This window comes from Chiroxiphia lanceolata, chromosome 21 (genome assembly GCF_009829145.1).
Source record: "Chiroxiphia lanceolata isolate bChiLan1 chromosome 21, bChiLan1.pri, whole genome shotgun sequence".
Taxonomy (NCBI): domain Eukaryota; kingdom Metazoa; phylum Chordata; class Aves; order Passeriformes; family Pipridae; genus Chiroxiphia; species Chiroxiphia lanceolata.
In genome coordinates, this window is record NC_045657.1 from 11,481,395 (window position 1) to 11,508,000 (window position 26,606).

The 26,606-nt window shown below is 59.5% G+C and overlaps 1 protein-coding gene across 1 annotated transcript; it reads left to right on the top strand.

Annotated features, from left to right (window-relative positions):
- The first annotated feature begins 295 nt into the window (after nucleotides 1–295).
- On the top strand, nucleotides 296–22,951 carry NPDC1 (neural proliferation, differentiation and control 1). Its single transcript, XM_032708677.1, is given in 13 exon segments — nucleotides 296–626; nucleotides 12,041–12,154; nucleotides 13,727–13,777; nucleotides 13,780–13,869; nucleotides 18,226–18,333; nucleotides 18,460–18,639; nucleotides 18,756–18,822; nucleotides 19,779–19,806; nucleotides 19,808–19,864; nucleotides 19,998–20,077; nucleotides 20,310–20,406; nucleotides 21,364–21,388; nucleotides 21,391–22,951. Coding segments are annotated over 13 exon segments (1,278 nt in total). The 3' UTR covers nucleotides 21,441–22,951.
- Nucleotides 22,952–26,606: the final 3,655 nt, after the last annotated feature.

Genomic DNA, 26,606 nt, shown 5'->3' on the forward strand with positions numbered 1-26,606 from the left:
CCATGGGTAAGGACACCTTCCACTAGACCAGACTGCTCAGACCCCCGTCCAACCTGGCCTTGAACACTTCCAGGGATGGGGCAGCCACAACTTCTCTGGGCAATCTGTGCCAGTGTCTCACTACACTCACAGCCAAAAGTTGCTTCCCAATATCCCATCTAACCCTGCCTCTGGCAGTGGAAGCCATTCCCCCTTGTCCTGTCCCTCCAGGCCCTTGTCCCAGGCCCCTCTCCGGCTCTCTTGGAGCCCCTTTAGGCACTGGAAGGGGCTCTAAGGTCTCCCTTCGGGATCAGCGATGCCGGGGCGGTCCATCAGCGGAGCAGCAGGAGAGGGCGGGGCTTTGGGGGAGGGGGCGTGGCCTATGCGAAAGCGGAGCCCCGCCCCCTCCGGCCCCGCCCCCTCCCGCAGCCGCGCGGCCCCGCGCCCGCCGTGCCCGTGGACGATGGTGGCGGCCCGGGGCGCTGCCGCCCGCCGCGGAGCGCTGCTGGTGCTGCTCGCCGCCCTTGGATCCTGCCCTTTGCGCCTCGTCCGTGCCGGTGAGTGCCTCTCTGTTCCTCCGCCAAGCTACGTCCATGTCCTCTCGCTGCCCCCGCGGATGCTCGTGTTCCCTCCCACGACGAACCCTGGTGCGGTTCCCCCCCCTTCCTCCACCATTATCCCACTCCCACGACGGATCAGCATCCACGGGTGCTCATGTTCCTGCGTGGAAGCAAGGTAGGAAATACCCCCCACGTAGCCCCAGTGGGGTTTCTCACACCCCTCAGCGCTCCCTGGGGACGGCAGCGCCGCACCGTCACCCTCCTGCCCGCTGCTTCAGGCGGGGACCTGGCAGCGGCTGGCAGCGGCGCAGGGCTGGTCCCCAGCAGCTGTTTGGGGGGTTGGAGGGACCCTGAGATGTTGGCGGGGGGCAGGAGGGAACCATAGATATGGATCCTGAAGTGGGGAGACAGCATGGAGTCATGGGAGCGGCCCACAGGAAGCACCTTTATTGGCAGGAAAAAATACTAAAAAAAACCACAAAACCCTCCATCAAACAAAGGAAAAACCAAATAAAGGTACTGCTGTGAGCGAGCCATCCAGGGGAGCTGCCGGGAGGGCTGCTCGGGAGGGAGCTCTGTTTGCCCACCTGCCCCATCGCCCTGGGAGCGGCTGCAGCATTGCCCCGCGGGGCTACTCCGGTGATGGTGACATTTCTGCTCTCTGCTGGGGCAGAACTTCGCTCCCTCCCCCCCAGCACCACCCTCAGCCGCCCTGCTTGTCTACTGAAGCATTGTTTTGGGGCGTTCAGGTTTGATTTGTTTGAGTTCGGGGTCTGAGTTAGGGCATTTCCCCTCCCAGGGGGTCTGGCACTGATATGCTCTGTGTCCCCTCGCTCTGTGCCCACTGCTGGGGTGTGCAGGGCTGCGATGGGCAGAAACACCACCCCAAAAACCCCAACCGGTCCTGAGCATTGCTGCCTGCGGGGAAGGCTGGGGCTGCCCACCACTCCCACACCGGGGAGGCGCGGTGTCCCGGCCTGTGGTACGGCCTGTCTCGGGCAGGTGCTTTCTGCCTCGCTGGCGCAGGAGCCGGGAAGGGCCTCCTGGCTCCCAGCATTGTTTGCAGATCCAATATTGTTTCCCTGAGCTGGCTCCCGGCGGGGCAGACGCTGGGCAGGCGGACGCCAGGCAGGCAGCCTGCTGTCAGCCGGGGCCCAGGCGGCCTTGCCATGCTCCCACCTTCTCTGAGGGACAGCGGGAAGGTGCAATAATTGTTAAATCTCCCAGTGGATCAAAACATCCAGATGCTTCCATGCTGGGGCATTGGAGGTGGACATGGGGATGCTCCTGCACTCCGCCTCTTCCCATGAGCCAAGGCTGGGGTGGCCCAGCCAGGGGTACTGCTGACGCAGGAAGGAGAGCCGGGCAGCTCCAATGCAGCCATCAGTGATCCGGCACAGTCTCTGCTGCTCTCGAATTTAAGGGGTTGGTGTGGGATCATCGGGGCTGGCAGTGCTGCTGGGGTGCGGTCTTTGAGGGGCTGGTGGAGTGGCTGTGCCTGGGGGCTGTCTAGGGGGGTAGTTTCCCCTTCCCCTCCTTTCCCAGCCTTGCGGGTGCTGCTGGAGGTGCGACGAGCGCGAGAGGCCTGGCTCTGCAGCAGCAACCTGCTCCAGCACTGGGATATCGCATGCTCTTGGCGCATGTGGGGTTGGGATTTTTGGCTCAACCTCTTTGCCCCGTGAGATGCTGGGGCATCTTGTCTTTGAGCTTTTCCTGATGGCAGCATCCCTTTGCGGGGAGGTCGAGGTTGTGCAGCATATGGCAGTGGGGAGCTCCAGGCGGGTTTCTCCTAGAGATGTCTAGAGAAACATCTCTGGGATGCTGGACAGGGAAAGGAGTCACTGTCCTGCCCCCACCACCTTCCTCACTGAGCACAGTGGGGCACAGGAAGCGTTGACTGTTTCTTCCCACTTTATAATTGCCCTTTCTGGGTGGGTGGGCCAGAGCTTGGCTTTCTCTGGGGACAGCTGTGAGGTGGAGGTGGTAGGGCCAGGGGCAGCTCCCGCCTGTGGTGTGCTGGTGAAGCTGGCTTCTGAAGGGCAAGGAGAGAGTGGGGGAGAAAGTCCTGGACCACCATACCCGTGTCCTCCTGCCTCTGCGGCTTCATCAAAGCTTTTTCAGGTGGGGGTTGGCATCTCCTCTTCCTCGTCCAGCACTGCGATCCAGAGCCCCTGCAGCAGATGCCATCTCCCAGGATGCAGCTGCACATGGCACGGTGACATCCTCATCTTGCCGTGGGCCTGATCCAAGCTGGAGGAAGGGCAGCAGTGCTTTGGAGGTGCTGTCAGGGTGGTTTAGGTTGCTTGCTGCTCCTCAACTGTTTTTCTCCCACGTGTCCCTATCCAGTGCACCTGGCTTTGGGAAGGGCCCTGGCCTCGCCTCATTTTATGGCTTCATTTCCTGGAACTTGAGTGAGGGCCAGACTCTCCCCCCTTCCTAAGTAATTGAGTTGACAATTTTATCTGTTATTATTATTAAAAGAAATGTTTTACAAATGTGATGATGGGCTAGAACCCCATCTTTTAATAATCCTGAACCTCCCGGCTCACTACAACAGTCAGCACTTCACATCCCAACATCCAGAGAAGCTACTCAGCACAGCCCGAGTGGTTCTTTCCAGTCCAAGTGACCCACTTGGCCGCACGTGACCTGCCAGCTCCACATTGCTGCTCCTACTTGTGCTGCTCTGCCAGGATGCAGGTGGGAAACATGTATTCTGGTGCTGATACCAACTGCCCCAGCTTTGCGGTGGTGCAGGGACTGCTCAAGGTCCCCCAGCTGGGCACGGCAAGGCAGGAGCCATCCCCTGGGAAGTTCCCATGGCTCAGCCTGTGGATGAGATTGTCCATCTCTTGGCTTTTCCTTTGCTTGCTTGGCCATTGCTGCACTGGGGAGGCGTGAGGGGCACAGTGGCTCCACAGACCCCCCATGCTGACCATTGAAGCTGGGACAGCTGTTGGGAGCAAGGCAGCAGGGCTGGTGCTGCGTCTGTGGTGCTTGCAAGGGCCTGGCTGCCCTGCCGAGCTCCCTGGGGCTCTACCCAGTGGGTGAGCAAAGGGTGGTCTCTGAGCACCGCAACATCCTGCAGATCAGTCTGCAGAAAGCAGCCCCAGCTTTTTCTTGAGGCACATTGAAGGTTGTCCAAGTCCCCCCGGGAGCAGTTGGCGGTGGTGGGCAGTTGTTCTGCTCAGCCACTCCATCCCTTTGAGCCCCTCATGGCTGCATGTCAGAGTGTCCTCTGCCACGCTGGTGCAGACCAAGTGTTGCCCCACACTGCAGCTGGGGTGCTGCTCCCCTAGGAGCTGTGTGCCGCTCTCAAGTTTAATTTTCCATGCAGTTCTATTCTTGGAGACAATGTCCCCACCTTGTTCTCTAGGGTTACATTTGCTGAGCTGGCACCTTTCCGTGGGAAAGGAGCTCTAGTGGGGGCTAGATGTGGGGGAGCTGGGACATGGGGCACAGGCATCCCATGGGGCTCTGTAGGCCAGTACCCATGCCAGGGACCTGGGCAGGGCTCCCTGCACAGGCCTGAGGAGGGCGAATGGGTGGAAAGAGGCTCCTAATACCTGTGATCCCAATTGCAGAATCAGCATCAAGGAAGAGTTTATGGAAGAGACAGGGTGAAAGTCCCTCATCCTTTTCACTGCATCTGGCTGGGGGCCCACAAACCCATGTGCATCTCAGCCGTGCCTTGTGGGTGCTGGTGCAGGGAGAGCTGGAGCTTGGGCAGGGAGGCTGAGGTCCTGGAGCCTGGGTCATGTGTAGGGTCAGGTCCTTTGGATGTGCATTTTCCCTGGCAGCTCTGGAGATGGGTCCCCCACCCCAAGGATCCCTCAGTCCCCAGGGGTGCTCGGGTTCTTCGCACAGCACAGAGGAAAGACACACTGGGGACGTTTGCCTGAAAAGTCTCTTCTGGGCCATGGGGGTATTAAGGGAGGTAATCGGCTTAGCCCTGACAGGCGCTTCCGGGCGGGAGCGGGGACAGGGGGGTGCCAGTGTGATCAGGACACTGGGGACAGGGAGGTTGGTGATGGGGATGTTTGAGATAGGAGGGGTGTTGGGGGTATCAGGGGTGACAGTGTAGCAGTGGCAATGGGAACAGGAAGGGTCACGGGATGGACAGTGTGCTGGGCACAGGAAGAGATGTGTGGCTACACTGGGACAGGAGGGGTCATAGCATGGCGGGGACAGTGGGAATGGGAAGGTTGATGGGGGCTGCTGGGGGCAAGAGTGTCATTGTGGTGATGGGGATGTTGTGGACAGGAGGGGTGGTGGGGGTGCCCAGAGACAGGAGGGGTGATGGGATGGCCTCTCCTCAGGTACAAAGTGCTGGGTCCCTGGGCGCAGGGTACAGTACCTGCCATCAGTCTCATCCCTGCATTAATTCCACAAAAACAGTACCCCGGTGCTTGGTAGTTCTGAACAGGAAGTTCTGAATCTACTCAGGGGGACAGTGGCTCCCCTGGGCCAGCTGCCCCCCCAGAACCCCAGGGCCTGGCCCCAGCACCACTGCCAATACTGGGGCGTCTCCCTTCCATGCCTGAACATTAGCCAGTGCTGCTGCCACAGAGTGACCAGTGCTCCGAATGGCAGCTGCAGGCCTGTAATTAGCCACTTGGTGAGCTAATGAGAATTGCAACGGGAAGAAACTGGCCATTAAGTGCCTGGAGCGAGCTTTGAATTGAAGGAAGGAAACATAGCTGGAGCAGGTCCAGGTCCCTGCCTTATCCTGTCCTGGAGCACCACGGGCTGGCAGCTGCCCATCTTAACCTGTGCACACCATGGCGCATGCTGGGGTCCCTCCTGCACGGATGGAGGACGGCAAAGCCTTTGTGGGGGGAGATTTGCTCTTTGGGTGGGAACCCATCTCTCTAGATGGGTGACATGAGAGGTGACATATCAGCTGAGGGTTGGCAGGGACCATGGCTCATGGTGGGACAGAGGTCCCCTGGATCCTGGCCCTTCTTCCCTTCCTGTAGAAAGGAGACTGTGCTGGAGGTGGAGACAGGAGGTATGGAAGGTACAGCTCTCCAGTGCATCCGTAACACCTGTGGGTGCTGCCGGGGCTCAGCTGGGGGTCAGCAGTGGAGCATTCCTGGGAGCCCACAGCTCGTGTGCAGGAGGAGCAGCTCTGCCTTGGGGATTTCATCATCTCGCATCTGTTGGGGATTATTTCCCAGCCGCCTGCTAAATCGGGAGAGAGGGCAGCCCTGGTAAGCTGCTGTAATGTGACCCATCCTGTGGCCATCCTTCCTGGCTAGGATGGAGAGGGTTTCCCTGAGCTGGCTCTTCCTATGGGGCATAAACCCCCAAATCTCTGGGTCCAGCTCTTTTAGCACCATCTGCAGTCCTTTTCCAGGAGCCCTGGGATGCTGCATTCACCCGCATCCCTGGGATGCAGCTGTGCATCCCGTGGATCCCCAGTTTCTGGGCTCTGCCCCATGGGACATGATGACCCCACAGGTCTTAATCGCTGACAGTGGCTGAGTCAGCGCCATCGCAGCCACAGGTGCAGCCCCAGTTGGGTGGGGAGCTGTGGCCCCTGTGTTTCCGCCTGCCTCTGGCCTTGCGTGTCCACTGGCACATGGTGCCCTCCTGGGGTGCCCTTGCCAGCCCTTGTTCCAAAGGCTGTTGTTCCACTGGCTGTTCCTACAGCCATAAAGGTCGGCCCCTATGAGCCCAGTAGCCATGAGTAAGGGGCTGTGTCCCCAGACACCTGTTTCAGGGTGATGGGCTGGTGGGAGCGCCAGGGCTGGTGTGGCAATCAAGGAGTGGACAAGAGGAGCTGGGCAGACAGGCAGACTCCCTGCCCTGACCAAACTGCCTCCGATCTCCAAGGGTGTTTCATCAGCAAAATCATGCCAGTGCCTCTTTCTCAAAGGCTGCAGGATGTCTCCAGTGACAGCGTGGGCTGCAGCGGGGGGTAGGATGGCTTTGACTTTGCCAAAGAGCATCTGACATAGGTGGGCACAGGGGTGCTGCTCCTCTGGGCGGGTATTTCCAGCCCGGCAGTGGGATCACATGGGAGCCTATGGCTGCTCGCAGATGGCTGAGATGTGCTGAGCTGTGCTGGCCCCTGGCCTGGCAGCTCCTCATGTGCATGGGCTGCCCTCTCTCACCTCCCCACCATCAGCAGTGGCTCCACAGGGAGAGCTTGCCTGAGGCTGCATCTCTGCTGTGGCTCACTGGACAGGTGGGCACCCTTGAGGTGGTGCCCTGCTGATGGGCCAGTGCCCAGGAATGCCAAGAGGAAAGAGCTGGACCCTAGTCCTTCTCTCCAGACTGCTCAGCACTTCAGGTGGCTCCATGGTGCCAGGGCTGCCCATTCCTTGCCATGCCAGCACAGCAAGGGTCCAGCACCATGCTGTGCTGCTCATTGTGGTGTCTCAGAGCACCCCAGGGATGCAAGGAGGGGTCCCCATGCCAGTGCTTGCTCTGCACCGTGGCCCTGGCCACCAGCTGCTTCATCTGTGGCATGGTGCCAGAGCTGCCCAATAAAAAGGGAATTAAAGAACCCCACCTCTGTCCCATCCCCAGCCCCGGTGGGCTCAGGGCAGGTGTGAAGCCTGCTGGTTTTTACTTCAGCAAAACCTGATAAACAAGACCTGAAGTGGGTGGTTCAAAGAGCAGCCAGGTGCATTATGGAATGGGGTGGCACCAGGAGCAGCTTGGGGTCCCTGACACGGGTGGATGTGCAGTCAGCGAAGCAGAGCCAGCAGCCAGTTTGGGTGGGCAGCCCCAGGAAAGTGGCATGTGGCACCTGGTTTGCCTTTTGCTCTTTTTTTATTATTTCTTCTCTTCCTGAATATCTGAAGCCACTTGTGGCTGGAGACCCCCTGGCACAGTGGGGGCACAGGGGAATGCAGTGGTGCACATCCTGGATGTAGAACAGCCTCTGCGGGGCTGGAGCTGCGGCTGGCAGTGCCCAGGGGGTCTCACTTGGCTCGATGCCCCCCTCACCTGCCACAGGCAAGGAGGACCACATCTTCTGCTGCCTCCTGACTCTGCCCAGTCCCTGCTGGTGTCTGGATCCATGGTTTGCTGGAGCTGTTTCCATTCATCCAGGTGCCATCTCCCCTTCCCACAGCCCTACCACTCCAGTCCTTCACCTTGCATGGCAGGCAGGCTGCCAGGGCAGGGAACATACATTTTTCTGGCCATTTAGGGGATTTGAGCAGTTATGACACAAAATCCCATGCCCTCAGCCTGGTGGAGACTACTTGGTGCTGCCCCAGCCTACGATCACAGGACCAGCTTGGGATTTCAGAGTGCTTGTAAATGGAGTCTCCCCTAGAGCAGGGGCAGGCTCAGGGAGAACACCGGTGGTTGGGAGGTGATGCGCTTGGGGATGCCAAGGGTTTGGCATCTGCTCACCTCTGCAGAAGCCTCACTCAGCCCTCCTGTCTCTCTCTTTCCCCTTGGCATTGAACCTGGAGCAGGACAAGGCTCTGGAAGCCCATTGTGATGCCCTCAGGGCTGCAGAAGGATGTGCACCTGTGCTGCCTGTATTCCAGGGCTCCATGCTGGTGGCCCCAAAGCAGCAGCAGCAGGGTGGGTGTGGGTTGAGTGCTGATGGAGCCATTTCCCATCAATCCTGGATGTTGCTCGTGGGAGCGTTCCCTCCCTGGGAGCAGGGTGCAGCAAGGTGTTTGCTGTACAGGCAGGGAGAATGCTGCCACGGGGTCCCTGTGGAGGTTCCCTTGTCCTCCAGTCTGCAGCATGGGGCTGCTGACACTGTCCCTTGGCCATGACAGAAGCTGTGCTGGAGATTGTCTCTGCTGGCTGAGCCAGATCTCAGTGCCTACCAGCTGCAGCTGGGAGCCAAGATGTGAGCCCCGATGGCCTCGGGGACGGGAGTTGGTGGCATTTGGCCTCTGCCTGACCAAATCTGCTGAAGCACAAAGCAATCACTTCCAGCTGCTCCCCTCTTGGTAGCATGGCATGGGCCAGCGCTGCTGCAGGATGCGGGGCCAGACTGGTGGCCCTGGCTGTGCCACATGCTCCATCCTCAGCAGTGACATGATGTGGCCAGCGTCCCCCCACTCCCAGCTTGTGGGGTCAGCATTGCAGAGCCCCACTCCACTGCCGTGGGAGGGGGGCTCGACTGCTGCATTTTCGGGGGCAGGAGTACAGAGGTGATTGTGAGCAGCTGCTGGCAGTGGTGGGGCTCCCATGGGGGCTGCCTGAGCAGTGGTGCCAGCTGTACCCAGGAGCGGGGATTGCTCCAGGACTGCAGCCCAGCCACCAGCATAGTGTCTGACCTGCAGTCATGGTGTAACCCTTGTGGTCAGGGTGTGTCACCCATGGCCACTGTGTGCAAAAGGAGTGGTGCCAGGGCTTGGTACTCCAGGCATCCAGCCTGCCATTGGCTGTGTTAGCGCAGCTGTCAGCAGTCATGCCGTGACCACCTGGCTCCCCTGGGGGGGCCACACCCCGGGCACAGGCAGTGGAGCTGGGGTGTTGGGGTGCTCAGCAACCCCTGTTCCTACCTGCTGCTGGACAGGCTGTGGGCAGGGGGAAGTGAGACCTCAGGGGCTGGAGTGTGGTGGGGAGCATCACATCAGCCTGCCTGCCCCAATGCCTCCCTGTCTGCCTGCCCAGGCCTGCTCCAGAGCACTCCTTCAGAGCCAGGAGCAATTTGTAGAGCCAGGAGGGAGCCCCAGACAGTGGCAGCTGGCAGAGGAATTGCTGGGAGGGCCAGCAGGCTGCAGGCAGGGCCCACAGCAGCTCCCACATCACCTGGCTGGAGGAGGAGGATGAGGAAGAGGAGGAGGAGTGACCTTGGAGTGGAGCTGGCAGACACAACACCACTGCAGGCCCCACGGGGGTTGCTGTCGCTGCCGGGGCTCTGTCATATCCTCGCCATGGTCTTTCCTCAGCCACAGTCATGTGCTACCGTGCAGGGCCTCAACACGGGAGGGAGACCTGCATCCCTGTTCCTCAGACACCCCAATATACCCCCATGCCCTGACTCAGTGCCCATGTCCCACCAGGGGCATATCCTGCTGCCATAGGGCCGCTGGACCCCTGTGGTCCTGGGCAGGTTGCTCTGGTGGGCAGGTGTTGCTGGTGCAGGGATTGTGAGCACCCACACCAGTGCTCAGCACTACTTAATTGTCTTCTTACATTCACTTTTATCTCTCTGTCTGCGGCAGTGATGCAGCGAGGGCAGTCCCTGCTTCCCGGCAACCCAGATGTCCTCCTCGGGTTTATTTTTTGTTTCTTTTTCACCTATATGTTTTGGCACGAGTGTGGAAGAGCTGCTTCACCCAGGCTGTGACTGCCAGCGGCTCCATGCTCTGCCCAGGCACCTCCTGTCACAGCATTCTGCTGTCCCCGAGTCCCACCCGGGTGCCCAGCATGGCTCTCCCCAGGGTGGGTCCTTGTGGATGGGGGATTGTGCTCAGCTTTCCCCCATGGATACACATCCAGGGGCCACGGACACACACCTTGCAGTTCACACACCCACATTTCCTCCTGGGCATGGGTCTATTCCTGCTTACATGTGTCCCTAGCTTGTGCCCCACCCACTGTCTGTGCTGGCTGCAGGGTGTCCTGTGCACCTGCTACCCTTGGGCTCAGCTCCTGTCTGGGATCCTGCCTGCAGGGAGCCACTCACCTCCTCCAGCACTGGCGGCTTCGGAACAGCCCTCAGCTTGGTTTAAGGGGTTGTGCTGGGCTGGGCTTGCTTACCACCTGTACGGGAGCTGTGCGCCATGGCAGGGCAGTGACAGCAGCTGGAGCATCCTCCTCCTCCCCGCACCCCACATCATTGCTTGCTCCTCTGGTCTGTACCATCCTGCCAGCAGGTCCATGCTCCCTTCCATCCCTGTCCCCCAGGATCCAGCCTGAGTCTCTCCTGACCGTCCCACCTGTGGGCTGCCTTGCTGGGCTGGCACTGATGCCAAGCAGGGGCATGGTTGGGGTGGGGGCATCCAAACTCTCCCAGATTCAACAGCAGCCTCACCGGTGCAGAGGCAAGATGGGGCAGCTGCAGCGGGTATGCTGGTACAGGTGGGTGGCATGGTGGTGACATGGCCGCAGCTGGGTGGAATTGGGACCCGTGTGCTGTGCCATTACCCACCTTTGGGTGGTATTCAGGAGGGTGAACCCGTGGCCAGGGCACTGGGGAGCCAAGGGGTGGTGGGAAGGTTGGGTACACCCAACATGGACGCTGGACCCCACCACCTGCCCGCTTGAGAATGGACAGATGGTACCTACCCCCCCAGGACATGTGTGGGTGTGCAGGGCTGGGGCAGCATGGGGGGGCAGGGTGTGACAGCCCCCCAGGGTGACAGTGGTCAGGGTGGAGATGCCCCCGGGGTGCCTGGGTTCTGGCACACACGGCACTCAGTCCCTGTCACGTAGCATGGCATTGAGGTGCCCACTCCCACCAGCACAGGGCTCTCACTGCTGGGCTTTGAGGTGGGCTTAGAGAATGGCAAAGCCTCGTGGGCCCCCTCAGCCCACAGGGGTGCCCATGCAGTGATGCCAGCTCACCATCCACTGACTGGTGACACATGAGGAGCTCTGAATTGCAGCCTGTGACAGCTGGGCAAGCACAGCTCATTCCTCAAACAGAGATAACAGCCTTCACTGGGATCCAGCCTGGGCTTTATTATTTACCTGGTGCTGGACTCTGGCTTGGGGCTTGTGCTCTGGCTTGTGCCCCTGTAGCCCCTCCCACTCCCCAAGGTGGCTCTGAGGGTGTTGTCGAGGTCTGGCACTGCAGGGTGACCCTTGCTTGGGTAGCTTACTCCACCAGTCACCAGCTTTTGGCAGCACCTGTTTTGGGGGAAGTGTTTGCATGAGCCTGTGGCACAGGCGCTCTGGTGTCCCTCCCAGTGACCCACGCGGCTGTGGCATGTCCCCAGCCTGGGGCTGTGCAGTGCCACATCATCTTCCTGCCCCTCATTTTAAACGGAGGAGGCCTTGAGAGTAACCCCAGAGAGGTGCAGCCAGTAACCAAGTCCAATTTCTGTGCTTAAACACCTGATTATTTTCCCATTAAGCACTAATTACCTGGCCGAGGCCCTCGGCAACTCCAGGGAGCAAACCCGGCTCCCACAGGCAGAGTGGGCTCTGCCTCCCAGCAGGAGCGAACACCCTCCAGCTTGCTGTGCCTGGTTTGGGGTTCAGACAGCCCTAAAATTGCAGCTGCTGCAGGAGAAACCTCTACAGTGAGGGCAGCTCTGCCCCTGACACTGACAACCGGGAGGGGAAGTGATGAGTGCCTCGGGAGATGCAGTGGGGAGCGGGCTGGGGGCCATTAGTAGGGGTTGCACCCTCTGGTGAGCAGTTTGATGGTGAAATATGGCCATGCAGAGGGCGGGTTGCTGTGGGTGGCATATCCCACTCATCTGGCTTTGGGGTGACATCCCTCCTGTGCCCTTGCCGGGGGAGCAGAACTGTCATGATTCGTGTTCTTGGCAGTTCCGTCTTGTTCCAGGACTCTCCAGTGTGCACAGGGTGCTGCCTCCCTCGCCCCTGGTGTGCTGCAGTGATGGGGATCAGGATAGCCCCCAGCGTTGTGGTGCCCTTCCTCGTGGGGTGCTCGGTGCCAGGGCTGCCCCCCAGTGTTGCTATCCCCAGGATGCAGGACAGGCAGATGGCAGGTGTGTTGCTGGTGCTAGTGTGGGTGGCAAGGGCTGGCAGGGCTGGCTTGGGGTGCGTGGGCTGGTGCTGGAAGCAGCTCCTGCTGTGACTCATCGCCAGCCTGGGGGCGGCCAGCCTGACCCTGTTCCCGGTGCAGCCCCACAGCCCTGCTCCCTACCCAGTGCTGCCTGCAGGAACACTGTGGGCGTGGCCATGCGTGGCAAGGTGAAGGGCAGGGTAGGGCAGCTGTGTGCTGTGCCCCCATCCAGCTCTGCCTCCCATCCAAATGCGCTCCCTATTCAGCCGCACCTCTCGTTCAGCTGCACTTCTCCTCCAGCTGTGCCCCCTCCAGCTGCACACTCCCATCCAGCTGTGCCGTCATCTTTGCCTCACATCCAGCTCTGCTCCCCATCCAGTTGTGCCCCATCCAACCCTGTCTCCCATCCAGCTGTCCCCCAATCCAGCTCTGCCTCCCATCCAGCTGTGCCCAGTCTGAGTGCTGGGCATACTGAGGGTCACCTGGTTCCACACTGCCACCAGCTTGTGAGGGAGGGACACTCATGCTCATGCTGTGGCAGGACCAGCAGTGTCACCATCAAAACCAGGCCCCCAGTGTGTCCCTGCAGCCCCCCGCTGAAGGTGACACCTGAAGCCTGGCTCTGTGTGTCACTGTCCTGTCTGGTCACAGTTCCTCCCTCCAGCTCTGCACATGGTTGGCCACCATCACCCAGTCCAGGACTCAGCTTTGTATAGGACACAGAGACTCTGTGTCCCCCTAGGAGGTCCCACTGGCCTGAGCCTGCCTGGGGTGATGAACCAGGGTGCTCCCGGCCATGACAGCGCTGCCGCGGTGTGATGGGTCAGGTGAGGTGGAGCATTGCGGGGCTCATGCCTGTTCCCAGGGAGTGGAAGTGCCCCGGAGCTGACATGGACATGAGACACCACATGACACTGCAAAGGAGGTTTGGGATGCAGTGCTGGGAAGGGCTGGCTCCCACTGCTTCCCCTGAGCAATGCCAAAGGGATGGGATCCTACTTGCCAGTGCTAGCGCTGACCTGTCACAGCCCTACTGAGGCTTTGGGGGTTGATTTGGGACTTTTGGTTTGACAGTCACCACACGAGCTTCAGTCTGTGCTAGCTGGATTTCAGATCCCTGTGTGGGGCAGGCTGGGGTGGGAGACCCTGGTCACTGCCAGATCTGTGGGGCTCAGAGTGTCCTGTAACACATCCTACCATGAGATGGTGACAACCCTGGGGCTGGAAGTATGGGAGTATGGATACTGGCTGCTCTTCCCTGAGGCAGCAAACTTGCAGGTCATGGGATCACAGACTATCTCAAGTTGGAAGGGACCCATAAAGATCATCGAGTCCAACTCCTCAGTCGTTAAGCCTGTCGTTAATTGCAGCCAGTAATAGCTTTCTGGAGGCAAAGCAGGGCCAACGGGTGGCTCTGGTGAAGCCCTTCCATACCTGGGAGCTGCAGCAAGAGCATCCTGGGGCAGCTGGATCCCATTCCAAGAGGCCACAGACAGACCTGGAGGCGCATTTGACCCCTCTCCTCCTCCTGAGCTCTTTTCTCCTGTCCCCACAGCAGTGTCCTGTCCCCGGAGCCTGGACTGTGCCCTGCAGCGCCGAGAGTTCTGCCCCCGGGGTCGGGTGCCTGTGGGCCCTGCCTGCCCCCCTTCCAGGAGGACGACCACGGGCGCTGTGTCCAGAAGCAGTTCTCACCCAGTGGTAGGTGCACCCACTCCACAGCAGTCTCTTCACTCCCTGCCTGCACACCTGCCCCTCACCTCTGCAGCTCTGGGAGGTTCTGTGCCTCAGGGAGCACCCTGCCCCATCAGCACCCCATCCTCTGCTCTCTCCTCTCCATGGCAGCCATATCTCTGTGGGGATGGCTGCTCTGCTCCCTCTCACTCTGCTCACCACAGCTGAGGGTGGTTTTGGGGTTGGCAGGAGCATGTGGACCCCACTCTGCTCCCCATGCATCCTTCTTGGGTGACTGCGTGTGTGCCTTGCCAGCACCTCAGGGTCCCAGGACCGCTGGGGACAGGAGGGGCCCAGGTGGCTTCCGGGGCTCTCTGGGGTCTGCCTGGCTGTTCCAGGGTGCAGGCTCTGCAGGAGCAGGGAGGCGGTTTCAGCACACAGAGCTGTGACTTGTGCTGACCCTGTGGTTGAGACAAATGGGTGCCCACAGCCTCACCCACCCCGGGGCTGAGTTGAGACATTGGCCTGTGGTTCAGGGCTGCTGCCTCGTCCTTGGTGATGCCCAGCATCTGTGCCAGGAGGGCTGGAGTCAGCAGCGCCAGGCAGGACCGTGCCTGCCTGCGCACTGGGGTACCAAAGGCTGTGCAGGGTATTATTCCTGGCTCCTTTCCGGAGGGATATGAGGGGCTGTGACAGCCTGGGTGCTGCACTGTGCCACTTGGGAGAGAGACAGGCAGCAGCCTGGGAGCAGCAGCCCATGGTCACCCATCCACTGCTGCTGCAGTAGATGGAGGGTGCTGCCGGTGTAGCCACCGGCACTTATGCCCAGTTTGGCTGCAAAGACAGTGCCAGGCACAGGCATTTTTTAGTCATGACCCTCAACTCTTCATGATGCTTGGAAAGCTGTGGCAGAGCTGTCCTGCCCCCTTGTCGTGGGCTTTTATGCAGGTTCGACGCACAGGTGAATTAAGACCGTAATTAGGGCTCCACACAATTATTTTTCCTGTAACTATAGTGGAGCAGCCTCTGTGTCTGGGGAAGAGGCCAGGACTGGCCGTGCCCTTGGGCTGCTCCTGGTGTGTTTCTGCTGGAGACCATCTGGATGCAAGGTGACAGCTCTGGAGCACCTCTGAACCACCTCTTGCTGCAGAGCATATTAGCATCTCCCCCCCAGCCTGCCCTTCTCCATCTGCTCTTCGCTCCCACTGGCCCCAAAAGCCTCCCACTAGCGGGGTGCCAGGTCCTGGGTAACTTCCAAAAACATGCAGGGTGGCTTGTCCTGTGCCAGGCAGGATGGAAAAGTGCTACTCACTGACCCAGAGAGGCAGCTCCCCTTGTATTTGAGTTCCATGCAGATGTGGAGGGGGCCTCTGGATTTGGGGGATTGCTTTATGTTCTTGAGCATGTTCGGGGTCCTGTCGGGGGGCAGCCAGAGCTGCTCTTTTTGCCCACGGCTCAGCCTGGGTGGGCACATGGGGGATGGCAGAGCCCAGCATGCCTTTAGTGCTGTTCCTCGTGGCAGGAGCATCACCTGTAAATCAGAAGGGAGACCCCAAAGTCTGACCCCTTTAGCTGAAATGGGAGTGATGGCTGGAGGGGATGAGAGGTGATGGCATGGGGATGGGGTCCAGGCTTGGCATTTGAACGCAATCAGGGGTTCATCACCCCTGCCACAGGCTCCTTATCCACAAGTATCAAATGGCTTTGGCAGTTGTGTATGTTTTATTTTTTAATATGAAGTCTTGGAAGCAAATTCCCTTCTCAGAAGGGCTGCACATGCGCTGGCATCTCCATAGCAACCCAGCTCCTTTCTGAAGAATGCGACCACAGTTGTATCTTCACCCGGATAGATGTAGGACCACGGTACCATGCTCTGAGGACCCACCCTGGGAGGATAGTGACCATCTGGGTCCTCTCCCAACCCCATTCTATTGTCCCATGCAATGCCACTAGCTTGTGGCAGCAAAAGTGTGGGTACTAGGGTAAATGAAAAAGGGCGATCCCCTCCCAAATCCTCTGTTTTAGCATCCCGAGGATGCCCAGCTCCTCTTGACGGTGAGGCACCAATTTTTTTTTGCCATGAGGGCTTTTACATCCGGCCTGTACCTTGATCTGGCAGCAGCACTGGAGAAGGTTGCAAGGATGAGGAGGGGCTGTGATAGCTGCATTTTGGGGGGGATGCAAGGCAAACAGAGGGGACTGCTGTGGCTCAAGGATGCCTAACCCTTTAAAGGGAGTGCCCCTTTGCTGTGTGGTTAGGGATACTTGAGCCACTTGCAACTGCTACTGACGCTGATACCAGGATCTCAGCTGCTGCCGGATCCCTGCAGGAGCTGGGGATCCTCTCGCGAGAGCAGCTTTTTGGGATAAAAAGCATCATCTGGGGTCCTCAAGAGCGATGCACGTGAGTGGTGTGTTCCTGCCATTTGGTGGCAGTGGGGGGGGGGGGGGTCTCGGCGTACCCGGCACAGACAGCATCAGCACAGAAGTGAGATGGGATGCATAGAATCTCGATGCAGTGCATCCTACAAGCTGGCTGCCTGCACATAGCTGGTGCTGTCTTGTGCAGGGGTCTGAGCCCCCCAAAATCCCATGCACATCATGGTGCTGCATGTGTATGTGCTGTGATGGGTTTGAGTGATGTGCTTTGGGCTGGTGGGTCCCATGCCTGCTTCCGCTTGACCAGCATAGAGACCCACCAGGCTGCAGGAAGCACTTTGGGAAAGGGTATCTAAGCTCACATATAGGGGGGTTCCCCCTTTCCCATTTGCCAGGCTGCTGGCACCAAGGAGGGTATCAGCATCCTGGGGCAGGACTATAGAAATCAATGGATTTGTGCCCTCCTGTGGACACTGTCAGCCTCAAATTTCCTCTGCCCGGGGCAGAAGTCACACTTGTCTCTCCTTGGTCACTGCTGTCCCCGAAACATCACGGTATCTGGTGAGACCTCGATGTGTGTTCCAGGGTGAGCCTTGAGGAGGGAGAAGCCCCCAGGAGGGGCCGGGGGCAGAGGGGAGGGGCTACGGGGCTCTGCACATCCTGGCTGGTGCTATCCTGCTGCAGGCGGCAGTGGGATCCTACCATGAGAGGGCACCCGCTCCCTGCACAAGCCCTGCCTGCACCCTCTGAGTGCCCTGTGCATGTCCTGTTTGTCCTGTGTGCCCTGTCCCTGCCCTGCGTGCCCTGTGTGCTCGGCCATACCCTGCCTGTCCTGTTCCTCCCCAGCATGCCAACCCACTGCAGCATCTCTACTCTGCTGTTCCTGGGACGGTCAGGCAGGAATTGGGGCTCAGCCTGGCCCCCTGTTCCCTGTAGCAGCTCAGGGCAAGTGTCTCACCTGGGAATCAAGCTGCCGGTACCATCTTGCCTTTGTATGTCTGGATTTATCCTCCAGGGCTTTCCATCTGAATATGGGCAGAGGGAACAGGCATAGGGATAGGGATTGGGATGGGAACAAAGATAGGACAGGGATGTCTCCCTGCCTTTGAAATTGAGATTAATCCTGTTAAAGCAGTGGTGAGTGTCAGAGCTGGACTCTGCTCAGTGAGCCTGAGAAGAGCAGCTCCATTCCTGCTCCACACTGTCACCCTGTGGGTGGGCATCTCCAGGCTAGAGTGGGGGTCCTGCCCATGCCTGATGCCACAGGAGCCCTCTGCAGGTTGGATTGTCCCTGTGTGAGCACTGTGCATGAGATGCCACCCATGAGATGCTGGGCCAGCCCCTGGGATACAGGGTGCTCCTTGCTGCATGGGGCACCCCTACTCCCTTCCCAAAGGGCTGCATCCTACCAGGCAGAAAATCAGCCCCTCTGCTGGAGCGAGGGCTCCCACACTCTGTTGGACAGCCCAGCTGAGCCCTGCTCTGGGGTGGCTCCAGGGCCCCTGGGCTGTAAGAACAATTTGGGGTGAAAAACCAGTGTTCAGGTGTCCCCTGCCTGCGACTCACACTGCTGGAGCTGCCCCTCAACCCTGCAGCAGAGGGGCAGCCGTGGAGTGTCTGTCCTGGTCCAGCTCCCATCCCTCCACACTCGGGGCTACTGTGTGGCCCTGGGGGCAGGACATGAAGCATGTCATGCACAGCAGATGCTGGCATTCCTGCCTGCTCTCACAGGATCTGCAGGACCTGCTGCCTCTGTCAGAGGGGCAGACACTGTTGCTCCTTCAGCCTCCCACGCTGGTGGGATGAAAATCCCTCCAAAAGCAGCAAGGACACACATGGGTCCCTAGGTCCCCAGCTTTGGGAGGGCTGCATCTGAGGGGGCTCAGACTCACCACCACCTATGTCTGCTGGAGCTGGGATGCAAGCCCCTTCTTGAGGGGTCTGGGGGTGGGCACACGGCTGCACCCTGCAGTGACCCACCTCATGCCCCACGCTCTCCCGCAGGACGGACGTCCATTCCCAGCTTGGAGGCAGAAATTGATTTTCTGGCCAGATGTGCTGGCAGGCAAGAGGCTCCTTACCACCACCTGGTACAGGATGGCAGACCCAGGAGTAAGTGCTCTCTCCTCCTACTCCCAGTGGTGCCAGGGACCCCCATGGCAGCCAGATCCTGCACCCCAGCTGTTTGCCCTCCAGAGCTGCACGGCAGCTGCTCACAGCTCTGCCTTCTCCTCGCCGCCACGCTGGTGTGCCCTAACGGCAGCAGACAGCGCCTGGCCAGCGGCTGAGGAGAGGGTGCCGACTGCAGCGGGGGTCCCACCAGCACCACAGCAGCCGCCACCCTCCCACCACTGCCACGGTCCAGAAGAACCCAGTGGAGGCATCCCCCATATCCCGCAAATGACAACGTGGTGCTCGGTGAGACCCCAGGGACTCGTGGGAAGGGGTTTCACACCCCTCACCACGGAAGCACGGGCTGGTGGCATCGTGCCACTGGCTCATCTGCTGCCCTCGGTGTCCCTCTGCCTCCACAGGGCTGATCGTGGTGTGCACAGTGGCCGGGAGCTCGGCGCTGATTGTGGCGCCGTCTGCTGAGTGCAGGTGGAGCCGGGGCTGCTGACTGCCACCAGTCCCTTGGTGTCCCTGTGCCCTGGACAGTGTATTCCCATGCTTACCAGGCATGAGGGGTTGGAGGAGAGGCAAATAGCTGCCACTTGCCAGTTCCCCCCAGCCATGGTGTCTGCTGGCCGGGGTGGGAGGACAGTGGTAGAGACATCCCCATGCCAGGTGCAGGCTCCTGTTGTGGGCATTGCTGTGGCACTGGGTGCTCACACTCCCAGCACGTTGGTTGCCCTCGTGCCCAGACCCCATGGGATAGAGGCGGCTATCGCGTGGGGTGCCACCTGTCATGGGTTGCCATCTCAGGGAAACAGGGATTGTGAGTGGGAGAACTGAACCCCTCTGACGGTTCACTGGCTTATTGAATGGAGTCGTCTGCTCCATAGCTCCCAACGTCCACTAGGATGGACTAGAGAAGTAATTGTCCATGGTGCTGGGCACTGGTAAGGCACCTTGAATCCTGGGGTCAGTTTTGGGGCTGGAGCATGTCCAGAGAAGGACAGTGGAGCTGTGGAAGGGTCTGGAGCACAAGTCTCATGAGGAGCAAATGAGGGAGCTCAGGGGGAGGGGAGGGACGGGACAGGGCTCAGCCTGGAGAAAGGCAGCCTTCTCACTCTACAAGTCCCTGACATAGGGAGCCGGGTGGGGGTTGGGCTCTTCTGCCAGGTAACAAGTGACAGGACAAGAGGAAATGGCCTCAAGTTGTGTCAGGGAGGTTTAGGTTGGATATTAGAAAGGGTGGTCAGGCACTGGAACAGGCCTGCTCAAGGAGGTGGTGGAGTCACCATCCCTGAAAATGTTCAACAAATGTGGATGTGGCACTTGGGGACATGGTTTAGTGATGAACTTGGCAGTGCTGAGTTTCTGATGGACTTGATGACTTTAGAGGGCTTTTCCAACCTTAGTGATTCCATGATTTCGACTCCCCTCCCCGGCAGGCTGCAGAAGGAGGTCAGGCTGGCGCAGGAAAGCAGACTACTCGACCCAGCGAGTGGCCAGCCCCCTGCCCTACGACAAGATCTCGGTAAGGCACGTCCTCCCCTGTGGGTTTTGTGGTGCTCTGCTGGAGGGATTCTCACATGGTGTAGGCCCCCCCACCAGCCAGGCTGGGGCAATCCAGAGCCTGGCCTCCACAGCTATTCCTGCTCTCTCTGCAGCCCGGGGATAAGACGCTGGCTCAGAACGCCCAGATGTACCACTACCAGCACCAAAAGCAGCAGATGATCTCCCTGGAGAAGTAAGCAACCCGTCAGCAGACAGCATGTCCTGCCATTAACTGGGGTGCCCCTAATCATCCCCCTGGGCTTCACCCCCTCTCTGTATTCTCTCTCTTTAAGATGAAACTGGATGTGGCACTTAGTGCCATGGTCTGGTAACCACGGCGGTAGTGGATCAAGGGTTGGACTTGATGATCTCAGAGGTCCTTTCCAACCCATCTGATTCTATGATTCTATGATTCTCCCCAACAGGCATAAAGAGGAGCCCAAGCTGCCGGACTCTGCATCCTCCGATGAGGAGAATGAGGATGGAGACTTCACTGTGTATGAGTGCCCCGGGCTGGCTCCGGTACGTGGGCTCAGGGGAGCTGGGGGTCCCTGTGCATGTAGGGGGAGTCCAACATGTGTCTGGGATGTGCAGTTCCTTGTAAGGACCTTTTTCCACATGTTCTTCATCAAACCTTGAGGTAGTCCAACCCCTCTGCTCCCTCTCATTGGAGCTCTCCAGGGGCAGGAGTGCATGTTCTGGCACAAGGCTTTTCGCTGGAGCAGAGAGCCAGGGCAGCCCTTGGCACATCTGACCCACCTTCCCTGGGGTGCCAGGGACACGGTCACCTCAGGCTCCTGAGGACCAGGAGTGGAGGGGCTAGTCCTAGTGCCACCCCAGCGTCTGGAGCATGGACCTGTGACCCCTCAAAGCCAGGAACGTCCTCACTGGCTGGCAGGGGACCCAGGGGAAGGGCACCTTCTAACAGCCTGGGTACAAAAAGCACAAAGGGCTGGTGAGAGGGCTGGTGAGAGGCCTTTCACATGGTAATAGGTGCGGAGCCCGGCCATCAGGGCCCAGATGGAGGGTCATCATTGGGTCTTTACAGGCCCATTAAAGGGCACTTGATGGCAGGGAAGCAGGCAGTCGACTAGGCCACCCCATTCCTGCTGAGGGGCCCATCCTGGGGTCCCCAGTCTGAGCAAGGAGCCCTATTCCTGACAGCCACCCTGGGAATGCTGTCCTGCGATCCCTAGCCCAGCTGTGGGGTCCCATTCCACCTGGGATCTTGAGTTTTACACATCACCCTACCCCAGCACCCCCAGCCCCACCTGGCAGGGAAGCAGCACCTTTTCAGGAGTGATGAGGGTCCTGGTGTGTGTCACCCCATCGCAATCCACTAGGTCACCCCCCTCCTCCCTCGTTCCTGCCACGTTGGGGTTCAGACCCAAACCCCTTTGAATGGGGCAGCTGAACCCCAACTGTTTTTCTGATCTCCTGCCTTTTCCTTTTCCCATCCCACTCCCTCCACCACGGCAGACTGGAGAAATGGAAGTGAGGAACCCGCGTTTGACGACTCCTCCTTACACCTCTCCAACCTCAAGTCGCATCAGTAACACCCCTCCAGACTCCTGCAACCCGAGCTCGCTACAGGACTGTGCCTGCAGCCGGGGCCCCGGCGGGGCGGCCCGTGCCGGAGGGGCACCCACAGCAGGGCCCAAGGGCCGCAGACCCAGCGCTGCCAGACTGTTCGACGCCTGCCCAATAAACACCCACTAACAGCTATGGGAGCGGGGTTGTCCCCGTTTTCCAGCGTCCTTGTTCTCTTTGCTGCTGTGATCGCGTCCCTGCCTTGCCCTTTGCTTCACTGCCCTCGGGGACACGCCAGACCTACACATGGGGGGTGGCTGCTGCTTGGCACAGAAACTGGGGGGGTCTGCGGCACTGTCTCTTTGCAGCTGGCTTAAGGAGGGGGCTGCTGCCCTGGCTGCAGCTAGGCTGATATGCAGCAGCTGGGAAAGGGATGGAGAGAGGGTTAGAAAGCAGGAGAGGGCCAGAAAGGCTGGGCATGCTCATGTCTGGCATCAGGGCTGCCAGCCTGCCCAGAGCCCCTCTGCCAGGGATGGAGCCTTTCCCTGGAGCAAGTGGCATCACTAAGGGCTTCAGTGCCCATTCTACCCCTCCTTCCCAGCCTGGGCAGCCCCTGGCAGCAGGATAGTGCTCTGGGAGCCAAGGGCAGGAGCAGGAGTGGCTCAAGCAGGTGCTGGCATCACTCTCCAGGATGCTTCTTCAGATGCTGCCCCGGGGCGCAGACAGTCCCAATGCCACTGTGGCCTGGGTGCCCATGCCAGGTGGTGCTGGCAGAGGATGAGCTTTTTCTTACCCCAGGCCTTGGTGGGGTGAAAACTTGGAAAAAGGGTTCAGGATTTTGTTTTTAAGCCTATGTGGCCGTGGGGGAGGAAGGACTGGAGGGAGCAGAGGCGGGCTGGGAGGGTAGCCAAGGCATGGAGCCCACGCCCTGGCAGCATCCCAGTGGAGTCTGGCACTGCGCACTCTCCAGGCATCCCTCCGTGGCAGGAGACAGTCTCCCCTGCTCCATCTCAGGCACCTCCTGGGCCTCAGACACCCCCTGCACCCCTCTCTTACCAGTGTCTAGGCTCACCAGCCCTCACCAACACGTCCCTGCTCGGAGCCCAGTGCTGCTCCCCAAAGCCTCCCGGGTGCATTGGCCATGACCTTCCAGCAGAAGGCCCAGGACAGGGTTTGAGTTACTTTTCACAGGTTGTGGCTTCATGTCCAGACCCTGTTGTGGTCTGTCATGACCACAGGTGACCTGTTGCATGGGGGTGACCTCTTGCACTCACGGAAGCCATTGCACGCTCAGGCAGACACAGGCAGGGCAGGCAGCAGTGGCAGGGACGTGCCGGTGACATGGTGGTGGCATGGGACCGTTACTGTCCCTGTCCCTGGCGAGGTGGCTGACAGAGGCTGTCACAGCACAGATTCTGTCCCCATGTCCTGTGCTGCCCCTCCCCATGGGCTGCTGCCCCTCTCCCCACACCTCTCGTTGTTGTATGAATTGTAGTTCTTTTAAAAGATTTTATTAAAAGACCGTGTTTGAGACCCATGTGAATGTGTGGTGTGGGACCCACGGCTCGGGGGGCTCCTCTCGAAGCGGGGTGGGTCAAGGAGACAGGGGAGGGAGCATGCTGTGGGTCCCCCAGCCCCAAACCTTCCTTGGGGAATAGCGAGTAGCCATCCTGCTCCTGCAGCTGGAGGAGCCTTTAAACCTTTTGGAAGGGTTTTCCCACACAGGGAAAGAACTGAGGGTTTATTTTCTTCTCAGTGTTTGCCAGGAGAGGTTTCCCCAGGGAAGAGTCGGGTGGGAGCCCCCGCACCCAGCCCTGAAGCACCGAGCACCCACCCTGCCCTCCGCACATCGCTCCCAGGGCCCTTCGCACCTCGGGAATGGCAGATAAGGGCTATCGCGTCCCCTCATTGTGTGCAGCCCAGCTCCTTTGATCACGCCAGCCCCCCCATCGGGCTGATACCATCTCTCTTGGTTTCGGCAGCCGGAGGTGGGTGCTGACTCACCGCGAAAGCACTAGCCAAAGCACCCAGCCGGAATGCTTCTCTCATCGGTTCTCCCGCTGAAGCCGTGGGTGATGCACACCACAAATAACCCAAGACCCCCCCCCAGGGCTCAATCCTGGGGAAACACAGCCTCCCACCCCCTCTCCCGAGGTCCCCAAATTTGTCCTTCCTTTGTTCTCAGAGCTCACCAATCTCTCAGAGCACGTCCAGACTTTTTGGGAAGTTCTAGCTTGGAGTAAAACCTGTCTGTTCCTCCTGGGAAGACCCCCTTGCTCCTGGCACAGCAGTTGCAGGAGCCCTGTGTCCCCTGGGAATCTGCGTCCCCACAACATGTGCCGGCACGGAAGTATCATTTGTCCAGGGCCAGGGGCACCTGTGCTGCAGACATCCCAGGACACCGTGGGGGCTGGGTGCAGGGTCCATGCTCAGGCCCTCCTCAGTTTTCCCAGCTGTAACACAGCAGGGAGGACCCACTGGTGTGTTCGGGCAGTGTGGTGGTGAGGGTGTGACTGTAATGAAAGCCCAGGGTCTTTGTAAAGAGGCTCTGGGATTTTCCCCTCAGACAGGTTTGGAAGAATCGACTCCAACCTGCCCACCCAGGCCAGCTGCAGCCCAGCAAGCTGCACTGACAGGGAGCAGGTCAGTGTTCCTCCAGAAATGGGGCTTCTGGAGCTCAACCCCCTGCCCACCCTTCCCTAGAAGGTCCTAGGGTGACCCCTTCATCATGGGACCCTGACCCAGCATGTGCAGGGCTGCAGCCCCCTGAGGTGTGATTGCCTTCAGTGGTCAACTCAGGGGGACCCAGCACAGGGCTTCTCCATCACCTGCCACAGTAAAGGGTGGGCTGACCATGAATAAAACATCATCTGTGGTCATCCACTCTCTTAAAATCTCATCCCCAAGTCACACCAGTGCCACACCAGCACACGGAGCAAAGGGAGGTGCATCTCTGCATCCCCCCAGCCTGCTGCCATCTTTGTGAGCCAGAAGAACAGATGCCTTTCTTTCCGTTCCCCTTTTCCTCACAGGATCTCATTGATCCCTAGCTGCCTTAGACCACAGAGCCTGGCCAAGCCTGGAGCACCAGCAGGTTCAGCCATGGGGTGATGGAAGGCTGCATCCATCTTTCTCCTCTGGATCAGGCAGAGGAGACAGTTGGCCATTGGTGCTCAGTGACCCCACACAATAACCAGGCAGCTCACACAGCTCCCCCAAAATCACCCTATTGAAATGTAGGGGGGGACACACACACCGAGAAACCCCACTGACTCCCTCCACATCCCCCAGCTAAAACCATCACCGCCACAATGGGCCTCGCTCCTACAAAGGGGCCGGTTCAAAGTCAACGTCTCCCTTCCCCTCCGTCTGTATATGAAAGGAGCAGGAATGCGTTTGAGGGCCGAGGGGGGGTGGGGGGGAAGGCAGGGCTGGGAGGCTTCCTGGGGGGATGGAGAGAAAGAGCAGGTTGGCAGGAGGAGGGGGTCCAGCCCGGGAACAATAAATCAAAGGAAAGGGGAGTTACTGCCCGGTCAAGGAGCTTCTGAAACCCTGGGCCACAGCAGGAGTCCGGGAGGAGCAGGGCTGATGGCTGCCATCGGGGTCCCGCAGAGAGATTTCCTCTGCCCGCTGGCAGTAGGCAGCAGCAGGCAGGTCTGCCTGCACAACACTGGGTCCAGCATTCCGGGCAGCACAGCTCAGGGTCCAGGTCACCCCTGGGCACGACTGAATTCAGTCCCTAATCAGGAAGGTGCCTCACCAGCTCTGGACATTAGGCCTCCCAGGTCCTGCAGCCACAGAGCTCAGTAAAGGGTATACAACCCCACTGACAGGGTTTTTAGTACCATCCGTTCATTTTCCTGGGGCTTCCCTCCCTCCCGGAGCAGCCTGACACAACCAGGTTGGGCAGCCTGATAGATGTCCTGCCAGGCGTCAAGAAAGAGACATTCATTCCAGTTCATCCATTTGGCCATTATTTTTTTCCTTATAAGAATGTCATTAGGAGGGTTAGCTGTTCAACTTCCCCCAACATGTAGCAGTGCCAGGGGCTGCTGCTGGCACCGTGGATACCAGTCCTTGAATGCCAGTCCCTGCATGTCAGTCCCTGGGTACCAGGCCCTTGGTGCCAGTTCCTGGATGCCAGACCCCAAGCACCAGTCCCTCCGTGCCAGCAGTAGATACGAGGCTTGGGGTGCCAGTCCCTGGGTGCCAGCCGTCTCGGGAGCCAAAGCAAGTGTTTCATAACCAGCACTCAAGCGCTTGCCCCTAGTTCCCCCCCAGAGCCTCATCCTCATCCCGCCGCGGGGGGAGGCTGCTCCAGCCTATCTCCTCGACATATCTCCAGTGCGAGACAGCAGCAGCTCCCGGTAATCCGGGTTAATAAACAGGGAGCAGTGTCAGGATCACTGTCAGCAGCGGAGTTGCTCCTCGCCCTGCTCCATCTGGAGTCAGGGGGTGCCAGCAGTGGGGTCACATCTCACCCTGCTCCAGCTGGGTTCAAGGAGTGCCCACACCACTGGTGTCTGCCCACACACAGGAGCTGGCATCAGGTATATCCAGAGGCTGATGTGATGGCAGTACTGGGATCAGGGAAGCTCCCGGTGCTGAGCTAGGAGGGAAGTAAGGGGGAAAAGCCTAGAGGTGACCCCAAAAGTGCCATTGTGAAGGGCGGTGCGAGGGGAAAGTCCTTTAGAGAAAATATGGAGCGTGCTCCATTGTGGAGCCGGTGGAGCCAACAGCTTGGGCTGCAATTCCCTCTCTAGCAGCACACCCTGAGCTTTGGGGTCTCAGGCTCAGACATGCTCCTCCACACCACAACTTTTCTCTGCAGAAAGAGGAAGAGCAGAGGGACAGTGAGGGACAGTGAGAGTGTGAAAGGTCTAGGGAAGCCCAGCTCTGCCCGTGCTCGCCATGGAGCCACAAGGCTCAGGCGATAACACCAGGCGTCAAGAGGGGCAAGAGGTGATGGCCAAGCTCTGGACCATCCCTGCTGCTGCACGATGGCACTGGTATCCAGGGACCTGTCCACCATCCTGGGGACAAGGAGCTGCTGCAGGCGGGTGGGCTGCCCTCACATCAGCCCCTGGCCACGGTTCATGACGCTGCAGCTCCCCAAAGCCATCCCTTTCCCTGCCCAGGCCCCATAGCGCTGGGAGGGTTCCCAGGTGGGGAGACTCCGGGGCTGGTGCTGC